Raw genomic sequence first — 23,777 nt, 5'->3', positions numbered from 1 at the left:
CTTCTTTATGAGCAAATAATTGAAACGCTGTCTGCCTGAAGAAAATTTAGTCTGTCTTAACGCAAAAAACACCACAACCGCCCCCACAATCCCATTTATTTTGTTTGTTTCAGAAACCTGAAGCTCAGCAAGTCGATATGCAGAGTTGTGTCCCGTTGGTACCTTTGACGGGACAAAACTACGACCACGGGTTTATGGGTTCGAATCCCAGTTCGCCCCGATTATGAGGTCAGGTCTGTGTCTGTGAGCACCATGCTCGTGGGTTGCCCCAAAATTGTGACATCACTTCCGGCTTTTCTCCCACACCGAGGTAGCACGCCGTGATCTGACTGAATTCCGTTCACTGCGGCTTAAGACTAATTCACTCTCCTATATATTATCAAATAATATGGCACAATAGGCAACACACGATGCCTAGACATGCCATTTTTTCTGAACAGTATCAACAACTGCTCAAACAACATTTGTAAACAGCCAATGAAAATACGTATGTTGTCATAGGAGCAGTGGGGTAACCACGTTCATCATGCCGTATGCCCGGGTTCGATTCCTCACTTGGGTACTGTTTGTGAAGCCCATTTCTAGTGTCACCCGCCATGACATTGCTGGAATATTGCTAAAAGCTGCGTAAAACCTTACAAACTCACTGTCATATGTAAAACGGTCTGCAGATTTCAATTACAGGTCATGCCACGTAGTTCAGGACTGACGGTGGCTTCATAACGTGGAGGACCGCCTCCGTGGTGTAGTGGTTAGAACGTCCGCCCGGAGAGCGGAAGGTCGCGGGTTCGATCCCCGACCGCGTCATACCAAAAGACGTTAAAATATGGTACTCGTTGGTCCCTGTCTGGCGCTCGGCATTAATGGGTACAACAAGGACTGGTCGGCTCCGGAGTCAGTATAATGTGTCTGAGTGGGATATTCATGCTTCACTGCGGCATGGTATCTCACCCTCTCACAGATATGGTATATCAATAAGAGGACAAAATGATGATGAAAACGACTAAGAGCCGCATCACTTCCCGCCTTCCATATCATCCTTACTGGTGGACATATAACTGATATACCGTTGAAAGCAGCCTCAAAGAATATCCTATTATTAATGGATATAATAGAGGTATATATTGTGGGATCCCAGAAGCCCAGAGCGTGAAGGCTTTTATTCCACTTTCACTAGCTTTAATACCACAGAACATTTTAATATAAATGTTTAACGTCGTACTCAGTGTGTGAGTGAGTGAGTGAGTTCAGCAATATTCCAGCAAGATGACGTCAGGGGACACCGGTAATGAACGTTGAACTCAGCAAGTTTCAAGCTATATGACGGCGAATCTGTGAAGGGCATTTAGAAGTGTAATGCATAAGAAAAGTAAGATTTATGTATGTCAACTTTGTAAATGATTAGATCTGGACTAGACAATCTAGCGATTGGCATGATAAAGTCAACAAGCCTGGCCACCCGATCCCCTTAAAGTGGCCTCTTTATATGACAAACACGGGCTGATGAAAACCGGATCTTTTCGGGTTAAATACATCGTAATAAACTGGCAGTGAACTCGTTCTCGCCTTCAACGACACAGAATCACCAAGTCAATGTGCACCCAATTTATTCTGTTTCTTGGAAGTGGTTTTTAAACGGAACTGGTCGACCTGCAAAAGATAACAAAAAACAATCTCATTGTGAAATTCAGATTAAACGAATGAATTATGTATAAACAAAGTTCAAATCACTTATGAACGTCACTTAACCGAACGATTATTAATTGGAAAGAAATGTTCGTAATAGCAGTACTTAACGTATTCTGGGGTACAGTCTTTTATATATGTCTGAACAAATACGTGGTGATATACTTGTCACATCAGTAATGCAACACAGTGGAATCGTCATGCCGCATTGTCAGACACTCATAGATTTGCATACACTACTGTACTCCACAAACCCGTGAAGATCTGCGTTAGAACTGGTCTTCAGCAATCCATGCTTGTCGTAAGAGGCGACTAACGGGATCGGGTGGTCGGGCTTGCTGACTTGGTTGACACATGTCATGGTATCCAAGTAGCGTAGGTCGATGTTCATGATGTTGATCACTGGATTGTCTGGTCCAGACTCGATTATGTACAGACTGTCGCCATATAGCTGGAATATTGTTGCGTTAAACAATAAACAAACAAACAAAACAATATTCCATAACTGTGCATACCAACTGATTCTGTGGGGGTACTAGTGACGCATGCCTGTGTTTAGTCAGGTAATTTCGTTGAAGTTTTCGATGATATTAAATGAGTTCTCATCTGCTAATGAATGTTTTTAGAACCCTATCGTTGCTTAATGCTGAAGCCGTACTGAGATTTGAGTCTGTAAGGCTTTGGGGTACAAGGAACATTGCCAAAGTACTGAGCGCTCAGTCTCTCTCTGCAACCCATCATGGCTCCCTTCGGTGGTTTAAGCGCACTTGTAAGTACGAGCGTGTTCCCTGGTGAAGGAGGAATATCTGCAAACCCGTATCAAAAGGTTGTGTCCTCACTTAGAAAAACCGTTAGATCCTAACTGTTCACACGTTAGTTTGTAATAAGATCTCCCTTGTATCCTATACACTTGCCTCGTGATGCTCCAGTTGAGTTACCCCTTGCCATATAGACGTCTTCATCTTGGTCCCCTAAAGGGACGAAGTGGCGGTTATCACCTCGTCTTTACTGGAGAAACCTCGACACAGGTGTTATTTGAGGCAAGATGGGACAAACGTATGGAATACGGGGAAGTAATTGAAAGCTTCGTTCTGCAGTTGCAGCAGAGCCAGGAGCACACGTGCCTTCTATGGCAGTTCATACAGCTGACAAAGCGCTCTTCATAATCTTATGAAGTATAAAATTACAATGGGTAGCAACGCTTCTATGGATTATGAGTGAGTGAGTTTGGTTTTACGCCGCTTTTAGCAATATTCCAGCAATATCACGGCGGGGGACACCAGAAATGAGCTTCACCAAATGTACCCATGTGGGGATTCGAACCCGGGTCTTCGGCGTGACGAGCGAACGCTTTAACCACTAGGCTACCCCATCGCCCTCTATGGATTATGGATCGAGATCCTGATTCGTCAAGATTATCCCTTTTCTGTCCTCGAAAGCCGAAGCAGTGATTTGCCAATTGATCCCAACGGCTTGTACTTCTTTGATGGAATGAGATTAAATGTTTCAACTGATTGTAATTATGTTTTGACTTGATAGAAGTGAGGCCTGAATTATCAGGATTCAGGTTCCTTACAGGGGCTGATCTGCAGTCAATGTTCGGGAAACCCATCTTGGAGAGAGCTGTATCATGTCAGCTAACATACTGTATATACTGAGCCAAAACTGTCTCCAATACGTACGTCGGCCAGACACAGTATCGGTGACTCGCTCAATGTATATAATCGCATCTAAATTAGGTAGATCGATGTTCATGATGTCAATCACCGACCTCTCCGGTCCAGACTCGATTATTTAAAGACCGCCGTCATATATCTGCTCGATTGCGGCGTTCAACAGCAAATAAACAAACAAATCTGACAACACCTAGGATCCGTTTCGATGTTCGACTTCTGCCATTCCCTTTATGCTTTTTGCAGGTACTTAACCACTGCTCACCACGTATTTTTTTTAAATTGTGCAGTTTCTGTCACCAATTTTCACTTCTCGAAAACTGGTGCAGTTAATACTCTCTTTCTCCACGTGTATTATGTATTTCAGTTTGTGCACTTATATTAATGCGTTTACATATATATATATATATTCACTACATAAACCTGCTAAGTACGACGTTGAACATTTTCTTTATATTGAAATGTTCTGAATGAGTGGTATCAAAGCTAGTCGGGGCAGTATTTCATTTATATCACGGCATGTCATCTTAATGAGGTATAAACACAGTGTCGAATATGACAGCGGTGACAAAAACATGAAAGACGTGGGGTTTTTCCGAAGATATCAGGCACATGGGATTACATAATGGGACTCAGCATATCAGTTAAATTTTCCCATTTCACTTTGAAGCGATGAATTGTATTGCTGCTTCTGGTAATACATTTTCTTGTATGATTAATATCCTTTATACCCTACTAAATTGGAGAAGCATGTCTTTGATCCTTATATACTAACAATATATCTGGGGATTTTGCCTGTTATTAACATGCGATTGAGGAAGTTGTCATTTAGTCCTCCAGGGAATTTCTTTGTTAGTAATTTGAGCTATATGTCAATGCATCGTTTGATACGTGTTTCACAATAAATGCTTTCAAGGTGTTAACAATTATGCATTAGAGACATAAACATTTAGAAGGATGTCTTTGATCTTTATATACTAAACATATAGCTGTCATCTGTTATTATAATGCGATTCAGAAAGTTGTCATTTAGTCCTCCCAAGAATTTTTGTAATTTGAAATATATGTCAATGTATCGTTTGATACGTGTTCCAAATGTTTATTAATAATAATGGATTCGAGATATAAACATGGACAAGCATGTCTTTGATCCTTTATACTTTAATGTTGTATGAGTGGTTCTATGTAAAAATCTAAAAAGAAATTTAACAATATTGTGTCCTACGTATGTATTCCGAGAAACTACTGCCTCCAGTCTATGGTCTAGCTCAGTTTTCGGTTTTGCACACACTGCTGACTGAAGTGAAATAATTATCATACAACAATTTAGAACCATTACCCGATATGCGAAGTCACAGTTTGGTTTGCTTATATTTGTGATAAAATATTAGCACACATATTTCAATATATGTACTGGACAAATTAAGTTAGGGATATTGGTATTTTTATGATTGATATTTTATCAGAGTGTCAATGATTAAACAGATCATTATTCATAATTTCAAAATTTACATATATCCCTAACTATTTTTGTCCAGTATATTTTACATGATATAAATATATTTAGAATCAATCTGTTTGAAAGATCTATTAAATTAGGAGATTAAGTTTAATGATGAATACTTTCACTTTACTATGCCTGTCAAATTTAAGTCTTATTTGAGATTTCTTTGACTTTCTTGATCCTTCCATACTGCCCTACCTTTATCGATATTAAGTTTCAAGCCACACATTTCGCAAAAATTGTGTTAACGTTTTGGCGACGCCTGCATCCCCCAGGTGGACAGATTCGTCGGGGGATGGGGGTGGAGTGATGATGTGGGGAACCATAACCTACACTAAAAGAAGTGAGTTGGTGTTGATCCAAGGCAACCTGACAGCACAGCGCTTCTGTGATCAAAACCTTCGTCCACACCTACTTCCTATTCTAAACCGTCAGAGGGAGCTGTACCAGCAGGTAAACGCCAGACCACGTACAGTACGTGTCACGAGAGAGTTCCTCCAGAATCAGAACATCAATGTAGGCCTACTGTCTTGGCCTTCCAGATCACCAGACTTAAACCCTATCGAACTTCTTTGGGATGCCCTGGACAGGCGGGTGCAACAGCGTAACCCACATCCCCAGACACTTCAGCAACTCGCACATGCACTACAGGCAGAGTGGGCTACGATGCAACAACATCAGATCCAGAGACTTATTCGTTCCATGCCGAGACGTCGGAGACGATGTATAGATACGAGTATCGCTATGTTTTGATCATCTATTGTGTTACTGTATTCGACGACACATTTCGGATCCCGATATTCTATGGTTTCGTCTGATGCGTCTGTTGTTAACTTATTACGCATGGTTGTGTAATAACGATGTCTTACATTTCCAATATCCACTCACTTGCTCCTTGTTGAGAGCATTCCAAAATGATTACGTTATGGCCGAACGATCTGATTTGTATTGTTACGAGATGTCTTTTGAAACTTGGAAACAATGTAATATTGTGTGGGGTTCTTAAAACTTCTCGCCAAATATCATCAAGATAAAAAAGGTTTCTAAATTATTTAATTCTGCCTTACAAGCTCAAATGTCATTTCTATGTCTGAAGGTTTCTATGTGCACATCAGGATTTAGTATAAAATGGCAGTCGCCACATATTTCCTGCGATTCATTACCAATATCACGGATATAGTCAATGGACGCCTCTCCAAATTAGGTTCATCTCATCATCGTCATCTCATCTACCAGAAGTATTAATGACTGTCAGTCGTATCCTCTCAACTGATAAAATGTCCATCTTACCCTTTGTGGGCTCTATGTATTCTATGTTATACATTATCATTAAACAGAATAACTACGCCACTAGAATTAGATTTGTTAGGAGCCGTAATTCTTTCTAAACCTCATTCTTCTCTCATTATGTTTTCATCGTCCTTAGAAACAGGAATATCTTGTAAATGTTGTATGTCGGAGAACAAGTCTTCCAAGAGAGACTGTGTGTGCTTGTGTTCGTGTGTGTGTCTCTCTCTCTCTCTCTGTGTGTGTGTGTGTGTGTGTGTGTGTGTGTGTGTGTGTGTGTGTGTGTGTGTGTGTGTGTGTGTGTGTGTGTGTGTGGTTGTTGTTGGCACTATGCCAGCTATGTAGCGACTACCTGTAAATAATCGAGTCTTCAGATGGAACAAACAATAGAGTGACTGATAATAACAACAACGCCGTCGAGGAAGGATGTCTCGCTATCAACCGATTCACCGAGCCTGACCTCCCGATCCATGAGGCCGTCGAGGTAGGATGTCTCGCTATCAACCAATTCACCGAGCCTGACCTCCCGATCCATGAAGTCGTCGAGGTAGGATGTCTCGCTATCAACCAATTCACCGAGCCAGACCTCCCGATCCATGAGGTCGTCGAGGAAGGTCTCGCTATCAACCAATTCACCGAGCCTGACCTCCCGATCCATGAAGTCGTCGAGGTAGGATGTCTCGCTATCAACCAATTCACCGAGCCAGACCTCCCGATCCATGAAGTCGTCGAGGAAGGTCTCGCTATCAACCAATTCACCGAGCCAGACCTCCCGATCCATGAAGTCGTCGAGGAAGGTCTCGCTATCAACCAATTCACCGAGCCAGACCTCCCGATCCATGAGGTCGTCGAGGAAGGTCTCGCTATCAACCAATTCACCGAGCCTGACCTCCCGATCCATGAAGTCGTCGAGGTAGGATGTCTCGCTATCAACCAATTCACCGAGCCTGACCTCCCGATCCATGAAGTCGTCGAGGTAGGATGTCTCGCTATCAACCAATTCACCGAGCCTGACCTCCCGATCCATGAAGTCGTCGAGGTAGGATGTCTCGCTATCAACCAATTCACCGAGCCAGACCTCCCGATCCATGAAGTCGCCTTTTATGACCAGCAAGGGTTGAGGCAGACCAGTTCTAACCCGGAAACCCCGTAGGTTACACACTTGTTGGAGCCCCACATGATACAAGGCCAACTAGTATATTTTACAGTCCCTGAACAGCTTTATTTTCTCTTCCGCCCAACCCTTTCTGAAATGCTGAAGCCCTTAATGATGCAAGTCTAGATTTCCCCAGGTTCTGTATCTCCCATCTCACTCGGACTCCTTTTTCAATTTAAAGGGAATTATTTGTTTCTATCAAAATTATAATATTGAGGGACTAAGCGTTAGTCTATGACTCCAAGACCTGTTTGATTTATCCCCATACTGACCATGGTCAAACAAAAAGAACGGGTTTGCGGTTGTATTCAGTAGATCTATGATTGGAAATATGGCGCGTCAGTGATAAAATTGCTGCAATTCCCCATTTGGACTTGCATCATATGTACCTGTGCATTTCTTTCATTCTCATTAAAACCAAATCATAGTTATCATATCGCCTAAATTCCCCAGGACATCCAATCACGTGCTCACGTCAGAATGACCTGTCATCTAATCAATCAGAGCGTGACTTACAGTCGGACTGTGTTTTATCAACTTTCAACATCCAACAGGTTAATTCGGGGTATTATGAACGATAGTTCCGGGCTGAACGAGTGATTACGAGAAGCTACTTTCCGATTGGGTTATATTGTCTTCCATGCTAGCCATTTCATTGGTCGATCAAAGTTCACGAAAGGTCGCACTGAGGTGACCTGTAATTGGATGCCCCCAGATCTCTGTTTAGCGGTAGCGAGGACTAAGATCTGAGTTTAATTAGTAATTCGTTGATAGGTCTTTTTTCCTGTTGAATAACTGACTTGGCTATGCATGTGTTTGTGATGAGTGCCACGGTGGGGCAGGACATACTCACCTGCTGGCATCTGGTATCCTCTCTTTTCACAGTGATCCATAACACAGATTCTACTCGGAGATTTCTTAAATTTGTGGAAATGTTTTGGGGCCTTTTATGTAACGAATGTTTGACCACATGTTTCAGTATGTTGGCCATGAAGCTAAACCATAGTTTCTTCAGATCACACTCACCTTCTCTCGCAGATGTAGTCGTATTTGCCAGTACATGTAGCGTCGTGCCATTTGAAGCTACTTGGTTGAAACAACAGGAGACAGTTTTCGGAAGTCGTTGAGTCTGGTTGCCCTGAGGCCCAGTCGGTGTTTGTGAAGCTGCCCTGGTCGATGTCCCAGACCCACAAGCCCTCTGACCTCAGGTCAGTCCCACCAACCCAGGCACTGGCTTTATCTGCAAGTATTAATGAGTGACTATGTCAGTTATACCACGTCGTGTCTGTTTGATGTGGGAGGAAAGCCCGGAGTGATGCCAGTCTTAGACGTTTACCATTCTGCTGGAATTAAAAAGCATGGATATGATGTTGATAAAACACGAAGCACAATGGAGGCAAACAAGGATTCGAAACCACGACCATAGGTGTGCGGCATGCCAGTTGGACCAACTTGTAACAGCGAGTCTAACTCAAAGCTGATCATGGAACGAGGCTGGAGATTTTAACCCAAAGTTGATGCTGATGTTGTGATATTTGTTAAGTAAATAGTACATCCCCAAAAATGATGACGTAGGCAAGTGACGTCATCAAGGCGTGTGATGATGTAATGAGATCATGGCGGATTAAAAACGTATGGTGGACTTATTGTTGTCTGTTGGAATCCAGGACCATCCACCCCCAACATCGGAAATACATGACAAATTGGCAACGAGGATGGGATCCAAAACCGTGAGAATGTTGTGGGGTAGTTTTGAACATTCAGCGTAATAAGAGATATTAACTATCACATCAGTCACAAGGGGGCTCAGCGTCTATAAGGATAGATTGCCATGTGATACGTTATTGGAAATAAGGCACTACAAACGTGTGTATAGTTGAAGAGTAACGTGGAAGTGAACTTTAAAGTGATTTCAAACCTGAAGAAGGAAATTGTCAATTTTGTTAGTGAACAAATTGTACGAAACGAACATTGAAACTCCGATTGGTGAATCAGAGTCACGTGACCAAACAAAGATGGCCGCGCCCATGATCGGAACGATTAGCGAGTATTCATCAGATAAGGAAGACTGGGGAAGCTATAAGAAATGTCTAGAAATTGGGATGAAGGCAAACAAGTAAAGAAAGAGGACAGGGCTACTGTTTTTCTTGCTACAGTGGGGCCAACAGCATCTGGACTGTTGTTATCGTTGCTAGCACCAGAGGATATTAGTGATGTGACATACGATCGGTTGACAGAGGAACTTTCTAGCTATTACAAGCCAGTAAGAAACGTGATTTGGGAACGGCAAGCATTTTCAGAGCGCAAACAAAATGCTGGAGAGTCTGTTCTTGATTACATTGTGAAACTCAAACGTCTTAGTAAATACTGTGAGTTCGGGACGACATTACAAGAACGGTTACGGGGCACCTGAGTCGGTGGTATTAGAGGAGTGGCCGTGCAAAGGAAGTTATTGTCAGAGAAAGACTTAACATTTCAGAAAGCATGTGAGATAGCACTTGCAATGGAAGTGGCAGAGAAAGATATGTTAGCTTTCAAGACAGATTCAAATGACCTTTCTGGTAAAGTAAATCAAGTTAGAAGACAGGACAGACATCAGATTTATAAACCTTGTTTTAGATGCGCCAAAACTAACCATCTCTCTGACGACTGCTACTTCAGGAAGAAAACTTACCTCAAGTGCGGGAAATTAGGTCACATAGCGAAAGTTTGTCAAGACAAACAGAGTAGACGGACACAGAACAAGAAACAAACTTACAGGAAAGCAGGCAGTAGTAATACTAGAGGAAGAGCCCATCTGTTAACTGAAGAAGATGAGGAGGAGGATGAAGTAGAAGATGAGGAGAAGGGTAGACTGTTTGCTGTTTACTCCACACAGGGTGGAAAGGAAGATTGGTTCAGAGTTCCATTAGAGATAGAGGGAAAGAGTTTCCAATTCTGTTTGGATACAGCTGCCAGTCATTCAGTGATAGGACAGGAAATGTTTAGAAAACATCTAAACACAGTGAAGCTAGGACCAACTAAGGTTTCCTTGCTGGACTATTCAGACAATGCTATTCCTTTATTGGGTGAAGTTATTGTCAATGTCAAATTAGAGGATAGAGAGTACAGACTTCCTCTAGTGGTGGCAAAAGGAAGGAGAGTGCCATTGTTCGGGAGAAACTGGATTACAAAAGTACAGATGAACTGGGGTAAATTACGCGCCATATCAGAGAAGCCACTTAGTGGTAAAATGAAGGAAGCATATCCGTCAGTGTTTAATGGAAAGGTGTCATAAAGACATTCAAAGCTGATGTCAAGGTGCAACCCAATGTCAACCCAAGATTCTGCAGGGCACGTCCTTACCATATGCATTGAGGGAAGCTGTTGAAAAAGAGCTTGATCGATTGGAGAAGGAAGGAATAATACGGAAGGTGGACAAATCTGACTGGGCAACACCTATTGTTGTGGTACCCAAGGCCAATAAAGTGACTGTTAATCCTGTCCTGGAAGACAACATTTACCCATTACCTACAGCTGAAGATCTGTTTGCAAAGATGGGAGGAGCAACATTGTTCTCCAAATTTTGGATTTGTCAAGCGCATGTCTCCAACTGGAACTAACAGAGAAGTCACGGCCTCTGCTGGTAATCAACACTCACAAGGGACTGTATGAATTCCAGAGGCTATGTTTCGGTATATCCACAGCACCATCCATTTTTTCAGTCAGTCATGGACCAAGTTCTCCAAGGGATTCCTCATGTAGAATGTCTACTCGATGACATACTCATAGGTACATTGACAGAGAAGCAGCATGACGTGATCCTCCATCAAGTACTCAAGCGACTAAACACTTACGGAATCAAGGTAAACTTGGACAAGTGCAAGTTTAAGGTTCGCAGTGTCCACTATCTTGGACACCATATTGATGGAAACGGCCTTCACCCAATGAAGGAGAAGATACAAGCTATCTAATCACTGACGCACCACGTCCAAAGAATATCACAGAGTTAAGAGCATGTTTGGGAATGCTCAACTACTACATCCGGTTCTTAGGGAATATGTCTACCCTGCTGTCCCCACTGTATCATCTGCTTAAAGCAGACACGGCTTGGAAGTGGACGACCAAGCAAGAGTCTGTGTTTCAGAAGTGCAAGACAATCTTGTCAAGTGAGAGTGTGTTGGTTCATTATGACACGAACAAACCTCTAACGCTGGCATGTGATGCATCCGCATACGGTGTAGGATGTGTCCTATCCCATCTGATGGATGATGGATCGGAGCGACCGATAGTCTATGCCTCCAGAACGTTGTCTTCCAGCGAACTACGCTCAGCTTGAAAAGGAAGCTCTAGCTATCATATACGGGATCAAGAAATTTCACAAGTACATCTATGGACGAAATTTCACCTTGATCACAGATCACAAGCCGTTGACAGCCAAAGACAGGCATACCCACACTAGCTGCAGCTCGTCTACAAGGATGGGCGTTGATACTAATGGCTCACAACTACGAGATCCGGTATAGAAGATCGGAGGACCATGCTAACGCCGATGGACTGTCTAGACTACCTGGGAACGATGACCCAATCGAAGGACAGATCAACTATTTCACCAATGTGAATAACCTACCTGTTACAGCAAGTGAAGTCTCAAAGGCAACAAGGAACGACTCGATTCTATCAAGAGTCCTGGATCATGCATTACGAGGGTGGCCAAACTATGTAACAGATGAAGGAATGAAACCATACTTTCAAAGAAGACATGAAATCTCTGTTGATCAAGACTGTATATTGTGGGGAATGAGAGTGGTGATCCCTCCTACACTGCAAGATCAAGTACTCCAAGTACCTATGGTTCCCTGGGCTGGATCACGATATTTAAATGACAGTGAAGAGTTGCACAGTTTGTGAAACCACACAGAGAGATCCACACACAGCTCCATTGCATCCATGGAGTTATCCACAGAGAGTTTGGCAGAGAATACATGTGGACTTCGCAGAATTTCGGGGACAAAACTACCTGGTACTGATCGACAGCCGGTCAAAATGGATTGAAGTCACCCAAATGAAGGCTACAACAAGCAGAAAAGACTGTAGACACTCTGAGAACAATAGTTTCAAGCTACGGCTTAGCAGAAGAATTAGTGTCGGATAGTGGGCCACAATTTACAGCAGAAGTGTTCGAGACATTCTTGGCCCAGAATGGAGTCAAGCACTCACTCACACCACCACACCATCCATCATCGAATAGTGCAGCAGAACGTTCTGTTCAGATAATCAAAGCAGCACTGAAGAAACACTTCATATCTCAGAAGATAGGGGACAACGAAGAAACACTTGTCAAACTTTCTTTTGACATATAGGTCAACACTACATTCTGCGACAGGGCGCACACCTGCAGAGTTATTTCTTGGACGGCAAGTACGCACATGACTGTCTCTACTTAAATCTGATCTCAGCAAGAAGGTTGAAACTGCTCAACAGAAACAGAAGGACTTCCATGATAATCAGAATCCTCTGAGAGAATTCCAGACCGATGAACCCTGTCGAGTTCGTAACATAGAGATGGAACGACCGAATGGTGGATACCGGGAAGAGTCATCCGCAGAATTGGACCTCAACGGTACCTGGTTCAGATAGGCGCACGCACCAGGTACACCCATGTAAATCAGATGATACATTCTCTAGGCCATGCAGAGGATGTGTCACCACAAGACGAGCAGTTCACTAAGTTGCCAGTGACTACTGAATGCTGCCCACCTGCCGAGACAACTCCACAGCAGTCGCTGCCGACATCATTAATGTCGGGGGAGGAGACACCACCGCTGTGATGTGCAGATACTTCAGCCAAACCAAGTGTAGCAAGGGAGATAAGCCAGGCTGAACCACCAAGGCGCTACCCGGAGAGGACCAGATAACCAATTCAAAGACTGGACCTTTAATATTTAATATTTCTCGAACGGCCTTGCTAAACACTGTCTGTCCACAAGTGTAATGCCTGTATATGTGTTAGCCGTTATGGCAGAATGAATTTATTATTCTAGTTCAGCTATTGAAAGACTTTTAAGGTTTCAAGTTCTAATCGTTTAAATGAAAAAAAATGAATTCTTTCAATGCCATATAATGGTTGCATCTGATAGGGAGGAGGAGAGTGATATTTGTTAAGTAAATAGTACATCCCAAAACTGATGACGTAGGCAAGTGACGTCATCAAGGTGTGTGATGATGTAATAATATCATGGCGGATTAAAAATGTATGGCGGACTTATTGTTGTCTGTTGGAATCCAGGACCATCCACCCCCAACATCGGAAATACATGACAGATGCGAGACAAGCATTCTAACCCAAAGTTGATGCTGATACGAGACAAGCATTCTAACCCAAAGTTGATGCTGATACGAGACAAGGATTCTAACCCAAAGTTGATGCTGATACGAGACAAGGATTCTATCCCAAAGTTAATGCTGATACGAGACAAGGATTCTAACCCCAAGTTGATGCTGATACGAGACAAGCATTCTAACCCAAAGTTGATGCTGATACGAGACAAGGATTCTATCCCAAAGTTAATGCTGATACGAGACAAGGATTCTAACCCAAAGTTGATGCTGATACGAGACAAGGATTCTAACCCAAAGTTGATGCTGATACGAGACAAGCATTCTAACCCAAAGTTGATGCTGATACGAGACAAGGATTCTAACCCAAAGTTGATGCTGATACGAGACAAGCATTCGAACCCAAAGTCGATGCTGATACGAGACAAGCATTCTAACCCAAAGTTGATGCTGATACGAGACAAGGATTCTAACCCAAAGTTGATGCTGATACGAGACAAGCATTCTAACCCAAAGTTGATGCTGATACGAGACAAGGATTCTATCCTAACGTTGATGCTGATACGAGACAAGGATTCTAACCCAAAGTTAATGCTGATACGAGACAAGCATTCTAACCCGAAGTTGATGCTGTACGAGACAAGGATTCTATCCCAAAGTTGATGCTGATACGAGACAAGCATTCTAACCCAAAGTTGATGCTGATACGAGACAAGGATTCTATCCCAAAGTTGATGCTGTACGAGACAAGGATTCTATCCTAAAGTTGATGCTGATACGAGACAAGGATTCTAACCCAAAGTTGATGCTGATATTAGAGAAGGATTCTATCCCAAAGTTGATGCTGATACGAGACAAGGATTCTAATCCAAAGTTGATGCTGATATGAGACAAGGATTCTAACCCAAAGTTGATACTGATACGAGAAAAGGATTCTAACCCAAGGCTGATGCTCGTTGATCATGGAACGAGGCTGGAATTCGAACCCATAGCTGATCATGGAACGAGGTTGGGATTTGAACCCACAGCTGATCATGGAATGGGGCTGGGATTCGAACCCACAGCTGATCATGGAACGAGGTTGGGATTCGAACACACAGCTGATCATGGAACGAGGCTGGAATTCGAACCCACAGCTGATCATGGAACGAGGCTGGGATTCGAACCCACAACTGATCATGGAACGAGGATGGAATTCAAACTCACAGCTGATCATGGAACGAAATGGGTTTTTTCCGTCCCGGCCACTCTGCTGCATATATTAGTAGAAATTCGTTTAACGAAGTTCGGTGATAGCGAACTAAATATTATGGCCCCGTTGTGTTCGTTACAACCTCGGTTTATTGTATTGCCAAATACCAATTTAATTAGTTAGATACTCACGATTTACATAATTCAGGAAGGCTTTGACATTCTTCACTTTGTCCGTTGTGTTCAACGTTGCAAGGTTGCCCCCGAATTCACGGCAATAGGACTGAAGCGTTAAAAATATCTATACACATAAATTCAGAAAATAACAAACGAACGCCAAGTAAGCTGTGAGGCTAGAAATCCTATTTTGTTTATGGTGTATGGAATGTATTGGAATATCACAGCCAGACTGTAACTGGTGTACAGTTGTAAGTGCATTGTCAGAACTGAAACTTCTTCACTGTGACTTAACTACGTGTATACAGGATAACGATCAAGTCTAAAAAAGGGGAACACTTTTTCATGGATAGACAGCTTCTATTATTCGGTGTTAGGATCTACACGAAACGTCGCACCTGTTGCAATAAAGAAGTTGTCTATCCATAAAAAGTGTTCCTCTTCACCATACCAGCTTCTAAATACCACTTAAAGAAGGAAAAGTCTTAAAAGAATTACGACTGACTGACTGAGTTTGGTTTTATGCCACTTTTAGCAATATTCCAGCAACATCACGGCGGGGGACACCAGAAATGGGCTTCACACATTGTACCCATGTGGGGATTCGTACCCGGGTCTTCAGCGTGATGGGCCAACGCTTTAGCCACTAGGCTACCCCACCGCCCCTAAAAGAATTACGAACTATGAACCCTCACAGAAATATATAAAATTTAGAATCATTTACTGTACCAGTAATATTTTTTAAGATGAATAGTGTTACTGCTACCATTTGCTATATTCATTAAAATGAACCAGAATCTAAGATACATTTTTGATACATTTGTATGTGCAATGCCACTATGTAAATCATTTTGAACACAACTAGAGAACTATCTTAATAATATTTTACCTTTTGATATTAAATTTGATAAAAACAAACAAACAAACACAAGTGGCCAGGAAAGATATTATATTAAAAGTTATGAATTGATTACTCATATTTCAAGTAAAAGATGTATCCATGTTTCTATGGCTGAAAGAAACCAAAACAACGCTTATCTCTTTCATCCAAATGTTGAAAAACCTTTTTATCTGAAATATTTTTGGTACAAACATAGAACTTGATAAAGTCAATCCTCAATAAATTGTTTGATCCCTGTGACCTGTTAAGCTAAAACGCAATTGGTTTCAGTATGTATCTTAGAGACACATTATAACTGTTCAGGGACATGATATATGTCCGTGTGGTGTAAGGTCATACCCCTGCGTCAATCCACTCAGTCTTGTATCATTAATACGTGTAGTGTAAAGTCATACCCCTGCGTCAATCCACTCGGTCTTGTATCATTAATACGTGTGGTGTAAGGTCATACCCCTGCGTCTATCCACTCGGTCTTGTATCATTAATACGTGTGGTGTAAAGTCATACCCCTGCGTCAATCCACTCGGTCTTGTATCATTAATACGTGTGGTGTAAAGTCATACCCCTGCGTCTATCCACTCGGTCTTGTTTCATTAATACGTGTGGTGTAAAGTCATACCCCTACGTCAATCCACTCGGTCTTGTATCATTAATACGTGTGGTGTAAGGTCATACCCCTGCGTCAATCCACTCAGTCTTGTATCATTAATACGTGTGGTGTAAAGTCATACCCCTGCGTCAATCCACTCGGTCTTGTTTCATTAATACGTGTGGTGTAAGGTCATACCCCTACGTCAATCCACTCAGTCTTGTTTCATTAATACGTGTGGTGTAAAGTCACGCCCCTACGTCAATCCACTCAGTCTTGTTTCATTAATACGTGTGGTGTAAAGTCATACCCCTGCGTCAATCCACTCAGTCTTGTTTCATTAATACGTGTGGTGTAAGGTCATACCCCTACGTCAATCCACTCAGTCTTGTATCATTAATACGTGTAGTGTAAAGTCATACCCATTTGTCAATCCACTCGGTCTTGTTTCATTAATACGTGTGGTGTAAAGTCATACCCCTACGTCAATCCACTCAGTCTTGTTTCATTAATACGTGTGGTGTAAGGTCATACCCCTACGTCAATCCACTCAGTCTTGTATCATTAATACGTGTAGTGTAAAGTCATACCCATTTGTCAATCCACTCGGTCTTGTTTCATTAATACGTGTGGTGTAAAGTCATACCCCTACGTCAATCCACTCGGTCTTGTTTCATTAATACGTGTGGTGTAAGGTCATACTCCTACGTCAATCCACTCAGTCTTGTATCATTAATACGTGTAGTGTAAAGTCATACCCCTGCGTCAATCCACTCAGTCTCGTTTCATTAATACGTGTGGTGTAAGGTCATGCCCCTACGTCAATCCACTCAGTCTTGTATCATTAATACGTGTGGTGTAAAGTCACGCCCCTGCGTCAATCCACTCAGTCTTGTATCATTAATACGTGTAGTGTAAAGTCATACCCCTGCGTCAATCCACTCAGTCTTGTATCATTAATACGTGTGGTGTAAAGTCATACTCCTGCGTCAATCCACTCAGTCTTGTATCATTAATACGTGTGGTGTAAGGTCATACTCCTGCGTCAATCCACTCGGTCTTGTATCATTAATACGTGTGGTGTAAAGTCACGCCCCTGCGTCAATCCACTCAGTCTTGTATCATTAATACGTGTGGTGTAAAGTCATACCCCTGCGTCAATCCACTCGGTCTTGTATCATTAATACGTGTGGTGTAAGGTCATACTCCTGCGTCAATCCACTCAGTCTTGTATCATTAATACGTGTGGTGTAAGGTCATACCCCTGCGTCAATCCACTCGGTCTTGTATCATTAATACGTGTGGTGTAAAGTCATACTCCTGCGTCAATCCACTCAGTCTTGTATCATTAATACGTGTGGTGTAAAGTCATACTCCTGCGTCAATCCACTCAGTCTTGTTTCATTAATACGTGTGGTGTAAAGTCATACTCCTGCGTCAATCCACTCAGTCTTGTATCATTAATACGTGTGGTGTAAGGTCATGCCCCTACGTCAATCCACTCAGTCTTGTATCATTAATACGTGTGGTGTAAAGTCACGCCCCTGCGTCAATCCACTCAGTCTTGTATCATTAATACGTGTAGTGTAAAGTCATACCCCTGCGTCAATCCACTCAGTCTTGTATCATTAATACGTGTGGTGTAAAGTCATACTCCTGCGTCAATCCACTCAGTCTTGTATCATTAATACGTGTGGTGTAAGGTCATGCCCCTACGTCAATCCACTCAGTCTTGTATCATTAATACGTGTGGTGTAAAGTCACGCCCCTGCGTCAATCCACTCAGTCTTGTATCATTAATACGTGTAGTGTAAAGTCACGCCCCTGCGTCAATCCACTCAGTCTTGTATCATTAATACGTGTAGTGTAAAGTCATACCCCTGCGTCAATCCACTCGGTCTTGTATCATTAATACGTGTGGTGTAAAGTCACGCCCCTGCGTCAATCCACTCAGTCTTGTATCATTAATACGTGTGGTGTAAGGTCATACTCCTGCGTCAATCCACTCGGTCTTGTATCATTAATACGTGTGGTGTAAGGTCATGCCCCTACGTCAATCCACTCAGTCTTGTATCATTAATACGTGTAGTGTAAAGTCATACCCCTGCGTCAATCCACTCGGTCTTGTATCATTAATACGTGTAGTGTAAAGTCATACCCCTGCGTCAATCCACTCGGTCTTGTATCATTAATACGTGTGGTGTAAGGTCATACCCCTGCGTCAATCCACTCAGTCTTGTATCATTAATACGTGTGGTGTAAGGTCATGCCCCTACGTCAATCCACTCAGTCTTGTATCATTAATACGTGTGGTGTAAAGTCACGCCCCTGCGTCAATCCACTCAGTCTTGTATCATTAATACGTGTGGTGTAAAGTCACGCCCCTGCGTCAATCCACTCAGTCTTGTATCATTAATACGTGTAGTGTAAAGTCATACCCCTGCGTCAATCCACTCAGTCTTGTATCATTAATACGTGTGGTGTAAGGTCATACTCCTACGTCAATCCACTCAGTCTTGTATCATTAATACGTGTAGTGTAAAGTCATACCCCTGCGTCAATCCACTCAGTCTCGTTTCATTAATACGTGTGGTGTAAGGTCATGCCCCTACGTCAATCCACTCAGTCTTGTATCATTAATACGTGTGGTGTAAAGTCACGCCCCTGCGTCAATCCACTCAGTCTTGTATCATTAATACGTGTAGTGTAAAGTCATACCCCTGCGTCAATCCACTCAGTCTTGTATCATTAATACGTGTGGTGTAAAGTCATACTCCTGCGTCAATCCACTCAGTCTTGTATCATTAATACGTGTGGTGTAAGGTCATACTCCTGCGTCAATCCACTCAGTCTTGTATCATTAATACGTGTGGTGTAAAGTCATACCCTGCGTCAATCCACTCAGTCTTGTATCATTAATACGTGTGGTGTAAAGTCATACTCCTGCGTCAATCCACTCAGTCTTGTATCATTAATACGTGTGGTGTAAGGTCATACTCCTGCGTCAATCCACTCAGTCTTGTATCATTAATACGTGTGGTGTAAGGTCATACTCCTGCGTCAATCCACTCAGTCTTGTATCATTAATACGTGTGGTGTAAAGTCATACTCCTGCGTCAATCCACTCAGTCTTGTATCATTAATACGTGTGGTGTAAAGTCATACTCCTGCGTCAATCCACTCAGTCTTGTATCATTAATACGTGTGGTGTAAAGTCATACTCCTGCGTCAATCCACTCAGTCTTGTATCATTAATACGGGTGGTGTAAGGTCAAACCCCTACGTCAATCCACTCAGTCTTGTATCATTAATACGTGTGGTGTAAGGTCATACTCATTTGTCAATCCACTCGGTCTTGTATCATTAATACGTGTGGTGTAAAGTCATACCCCTGCGTCAATCCACTCGGTCTTGTATCATTAATACGTGTGGCGTAAGGTCATACCCAAGCGTCAATCCACTCAGTCTTGTATCATTAATACGTGTGGTGTAAGGTCATACTCCTGCGTCAATCCACTCAGTCTTGTATCATTAATACGTGTGGTGTAAAGTCATACCCCTGCGTCAATCCACTCAGTCTTGTATCATTAATACGTGTGGTGTAAGGTCATACTCCTGCGTCAATCCACTCAGTCTTGTATCATTAATACGTGTAGTGTAAAGTCATACCCCTACGTCAATCCACTCAGTCTTGTATCATTAATACGTGTGGTGTAAAGTCATACCCCTGCGTCAATCCACTCAGTCTTGTATCATTAATACGTGTGGTGTAAGGTCATACCCATTTGTCAATCCACTCGGTCTTGTATCATTAATACGTGTGGTGTAAAGTCATACCCCTACGTCAATCCACTCAGTCTTGTATCATTAATACGTGTGGTGTAAAGTCATACCCCTGCGTCAATCCACTCAGTCTCGTTTCATTAATACGTGTGGTGTAAGGTCATACCCCTGCGTCAATCCACTCAGTCTTGTATCATTAATACGTGTGGTGTAAAGTCATACCCCTGCGTCAATCCACTCAGTCTTGTATCATTAATACGTGTGGTGTAAGGTCATACCCCCGCGTCAATCCACTCAGTCTTGCCTTGGTACAGAGCGTAGCACGATGAGTCGTACTTGGTCCATCCGTCCGGACATTCGGCGACCGCTGCAAGAAAGACAGAACATTGAATTTTTGTCCTTAATCAGTCTATCGTTGATATTTAAATAAATGGTGGCTACATATGCCTCGTAACATGATATTGCGTTATGCTCCTTTAGCGACTTCTGAATGACAAGTCACTGGAAACCATCAATGTCTATGGTTTTTAGCAGCTTTGAACAAATATGAGAAGTTAATCTTGAACTGACCTCATTTACTGACCAGTGTCCCCCCTCCCCTTAGGGATCTCAGTACTACGACAAACGTAAGGTATGGAGTTACAACAGTAGAGATCACTTAGGAACGAGACACGGATGAGTATTTGAGGATATTTCCAAGCTATAATTTAAGTCTGTCGTGCATCGGCAAATGGATTTACAGAGTTGGCTGGTTGTTGTTTAACGCCGTACTTATCAATATTCCAACTGTATGGCGGCGGTCTATAAATAATCAAGTTTGGACCAGACAATCCAGTGGTCAACATCATGAGCATCGACATGTTTGTCAACCAAGTCAGCGAGTCTGACCACCGAATCTCGTTAGTTGCCCCTTACGACAAGCATGGGTTACTGAAGACTAATTCTAACACGGGGAGATTTACAGTGTTGATACTGAGGCTATTCCTAAAAGACAGACAGCTTTATAGTTGGTTTGACACAAGAAATCGTGTCCTTCTTGACATACTGTCTGTTTAATGGTTACGATTTATTAGGGGCAGTTGCGGGGGTTCGATGTCTTGGTAATTTTGAAATAGCTGCATTTGGTTGATAATTTTTAGAATATTACAGGGGTTTCGCTGAAAGATAAATACAAAATATTTGGAATAAATTGTATTGTGTTTATTACCAATAACGATTTATGAAATATTGTTCTAGTATAACATATGTTATATTTGGGATTACACATTCTCTAGTTATTTCATGGGTTGAGTCCTAAGGTACGCAAAGTAGACAACCAAGTACTTAACTTTTCTGTGTTGGCTGAGCGGTTAAGCTTGCTGCTATGTGTGCTGACGACAAGGTGGCTGACACTGAGACAAGTGGTTCGAATCCCGGGTGGGACTCAACCAAGAGGTGTATTAGAATCTATACTTTACTGAACAAGTGCAATCCCAAATGCAACATATGTTACATTTGATCACTTTCTTAAAGATATTGTATATGAATACACAGGTATAGGCGACGGAATGTTTCAGAAACATTGTGTGATGAAATATACACTATTGTTATAGGTATATGACACACTTTGTGCTCAAAACCGTCAGCTAGTACGAGTAGGTTATCAAACAGCTGTTGAATATATTTACGACATTGTAAGATTATAGTCACTGGAAAAGGGATTGGCACATTATGTCACAAAATACCCTACCTGTGTGGGCCAAGCAAAGCAGCGAGATTGCAGAAAAAATAATATAAAACATCATATAAGAAAACAGAGAGAACCGGGTGAGACGTAATGGAATTATACGCCAGTAACGTTGAACAGTGTTATCTCTGTAAGATAAGGCATCGGTGTCCTTACATTCAGGTCACGGGGTCGAGTCGTGTTATCTCGGAACGAAAGGGCCTAGATAACACGTGTTCCTGAAAGTGTTCAAATATTGTACTGAATGGCAGTCGGATTTATATCATGGCTTTAATATATATATATATATACTCAGCAGCAATAAAAACGTCAGTACGAATTCAAAATTAGATAGGAACTGTAATCAAATCATTACAGAAATGGACATAATAAGCGGATCAAAACCTTCTTTTTTGTGTGTACAATATTCTGACACATCAATGAATAACTCAGCACAATTTCAAGACATTACGTGAACGTTTCCAGTCCATTGACTTCAGTATCTAATGTGACCACCACGAGCGGCAATAACTGCAGCACAGCGTCTATGCATGGAGTGCACCAATCGATTGATCAAGGCCATTGGCACCTGGAACCACACTCTGAGAAAGGCCTGGCGCAATAAATTGGCTGTGTTCGGCCTTGGTATGACATTATTCAGTCTCCTCTGAATTCCATCCCAAAGGTGTTCATTTGGGTTTAAATCAGGACTAAGTGCTGGCCACTGCATAATGTTGACACCGTTCTGTTGTAGGAAGTCCCGTGTAGCTCTGGCAGTATGGGCCCGGGCGTTATCATGCTGGAAAATGTTCCGGTGACTGGCGAAATGTGGTATGACGTGGGGTCTGAGAGCTTGGTCGATGTAGCACACCGCTGTGATGCCGCCACCTCTCCCTGGACCAAGGGTCTGGAACACCACAGGACCCACTTTCTGGTTCAGGCCTATTCCACCCCATACCATGATGCTTGCACCTCCCCATTAGTCTCTTTCCATAAGACATTGGTCTGGCCACGTCGTCGCCATATTCTTGTTCTGCCATCTGCAGTTGATACGCAGTACCGACTCTCAGCTGTGAACAGAACAGTTCCCCATTGCCTGTATCGCCAGTTTTTGTGTTGTAGGGCAAACTGTAGACGTTCACGCCGATGACGAGGGGTGAGGATAAGTCCATGGTAAGGTCTACGGCAATGGAGGTTTCCGCTGTTAAGACGTCGGCGTACTGTATCAGTACTGATTGGTCTTCCGTGTGTTCCTACTGTCTGGCGTGCTGTTTCGGATGCCTGCATGAAGGGATTCTGTACATGCTGTCGCACAAGATGGCTGTCTTGTCGTCTTGTGGTCACCCTTGGTCTGCCAGTACGGGGGCGATCATTTGTGGTGTTGGTGGCCTGCAGCCTGTAGATGGTCCGAACGTTGACCTGGAAGTGATTGGCAACGGCCAGTGTGGCCAGCTTCAAGTCTGCCTAGCGCCTGGTTCCTCTCAGCTGTCGTGAGTCGTGGCATCCTGCTGACGTTGTTATGTGAATGTTTCCACCAGGTTTGGGGGGTGCATTTTATAGGGCTGGTCCTTGTGAACAGCACGTGCAGCATGAGTTGCATGGAGAACACTGTATCATATCCGAGATCAAGTTGCGTTTTTGAGACTGGGTTCCATTCTGAGTTTGGGAAGGAATGCCTTTGCTCAGGTAAAGTTGGGGATGTTGTCAAAAATATACTATCAAAACATTAAATGAGTCCTTTCTTAGTTTTTCAACAAATGTAACAAGCATCTTCAACAGAAGAATAGCATTAACAGGCTGTCTTTCT

At 42.6% G+C, this 23,777-nt stretch overlaps 1 protein-coding gene across 1 annotated transcript; it reads right to left on the bottom strand.

The window, feature by feature from the left end:
- Positions 1-1,590: 1,590 nt before the first annotated feature.
- Positions 1,591-22,150, bottom strand: LOC124277867 (perlucin-like protein). Its single transcript, XM_046713582.1, has 5 exons — positions 21,995-22,150; positions 20,544-20,632; positions 15,008-15,098; positions 8,333-8,546; positions 1,591-1,650 (listed from the first exon to the last, which is right to left on the bottom strand). Exons 1-5 carry the CDS (start codon positions 22,047-22,049, stop codon positions 1,632-1,634), a joined length of 468 nt encoding a protein of 155 aa, XP_046569538.1. The 5' UTR covers positions 22,050-22,150; the 3' UTR covers positions 1,591-1,631.
- Positions 22,151-23,777: the final 1,627 nt, after the last annotated feature.

This window comes from Haliotis rubra, unplaced genomic scaffold (assembly GCF_003918875.1).
Source record: "Haliotis rubra isolate DU_JTF1 unplaced genomic scaffold, ASM391887v1 Scf229, whole genome shotgun sequence".
Classification (NCBI taxonomy): domain Eukaryota; kingdom Metazoa; phylum Mollusca; class Gastropoda; order Lepetellida; family Haliotidae; genus Haliotis; species Haliotis rubra.
Note: the sequence above shows the minus strand (reverse complement) of the source record. Positions and strands in the feature narration are given on the sequence as shown.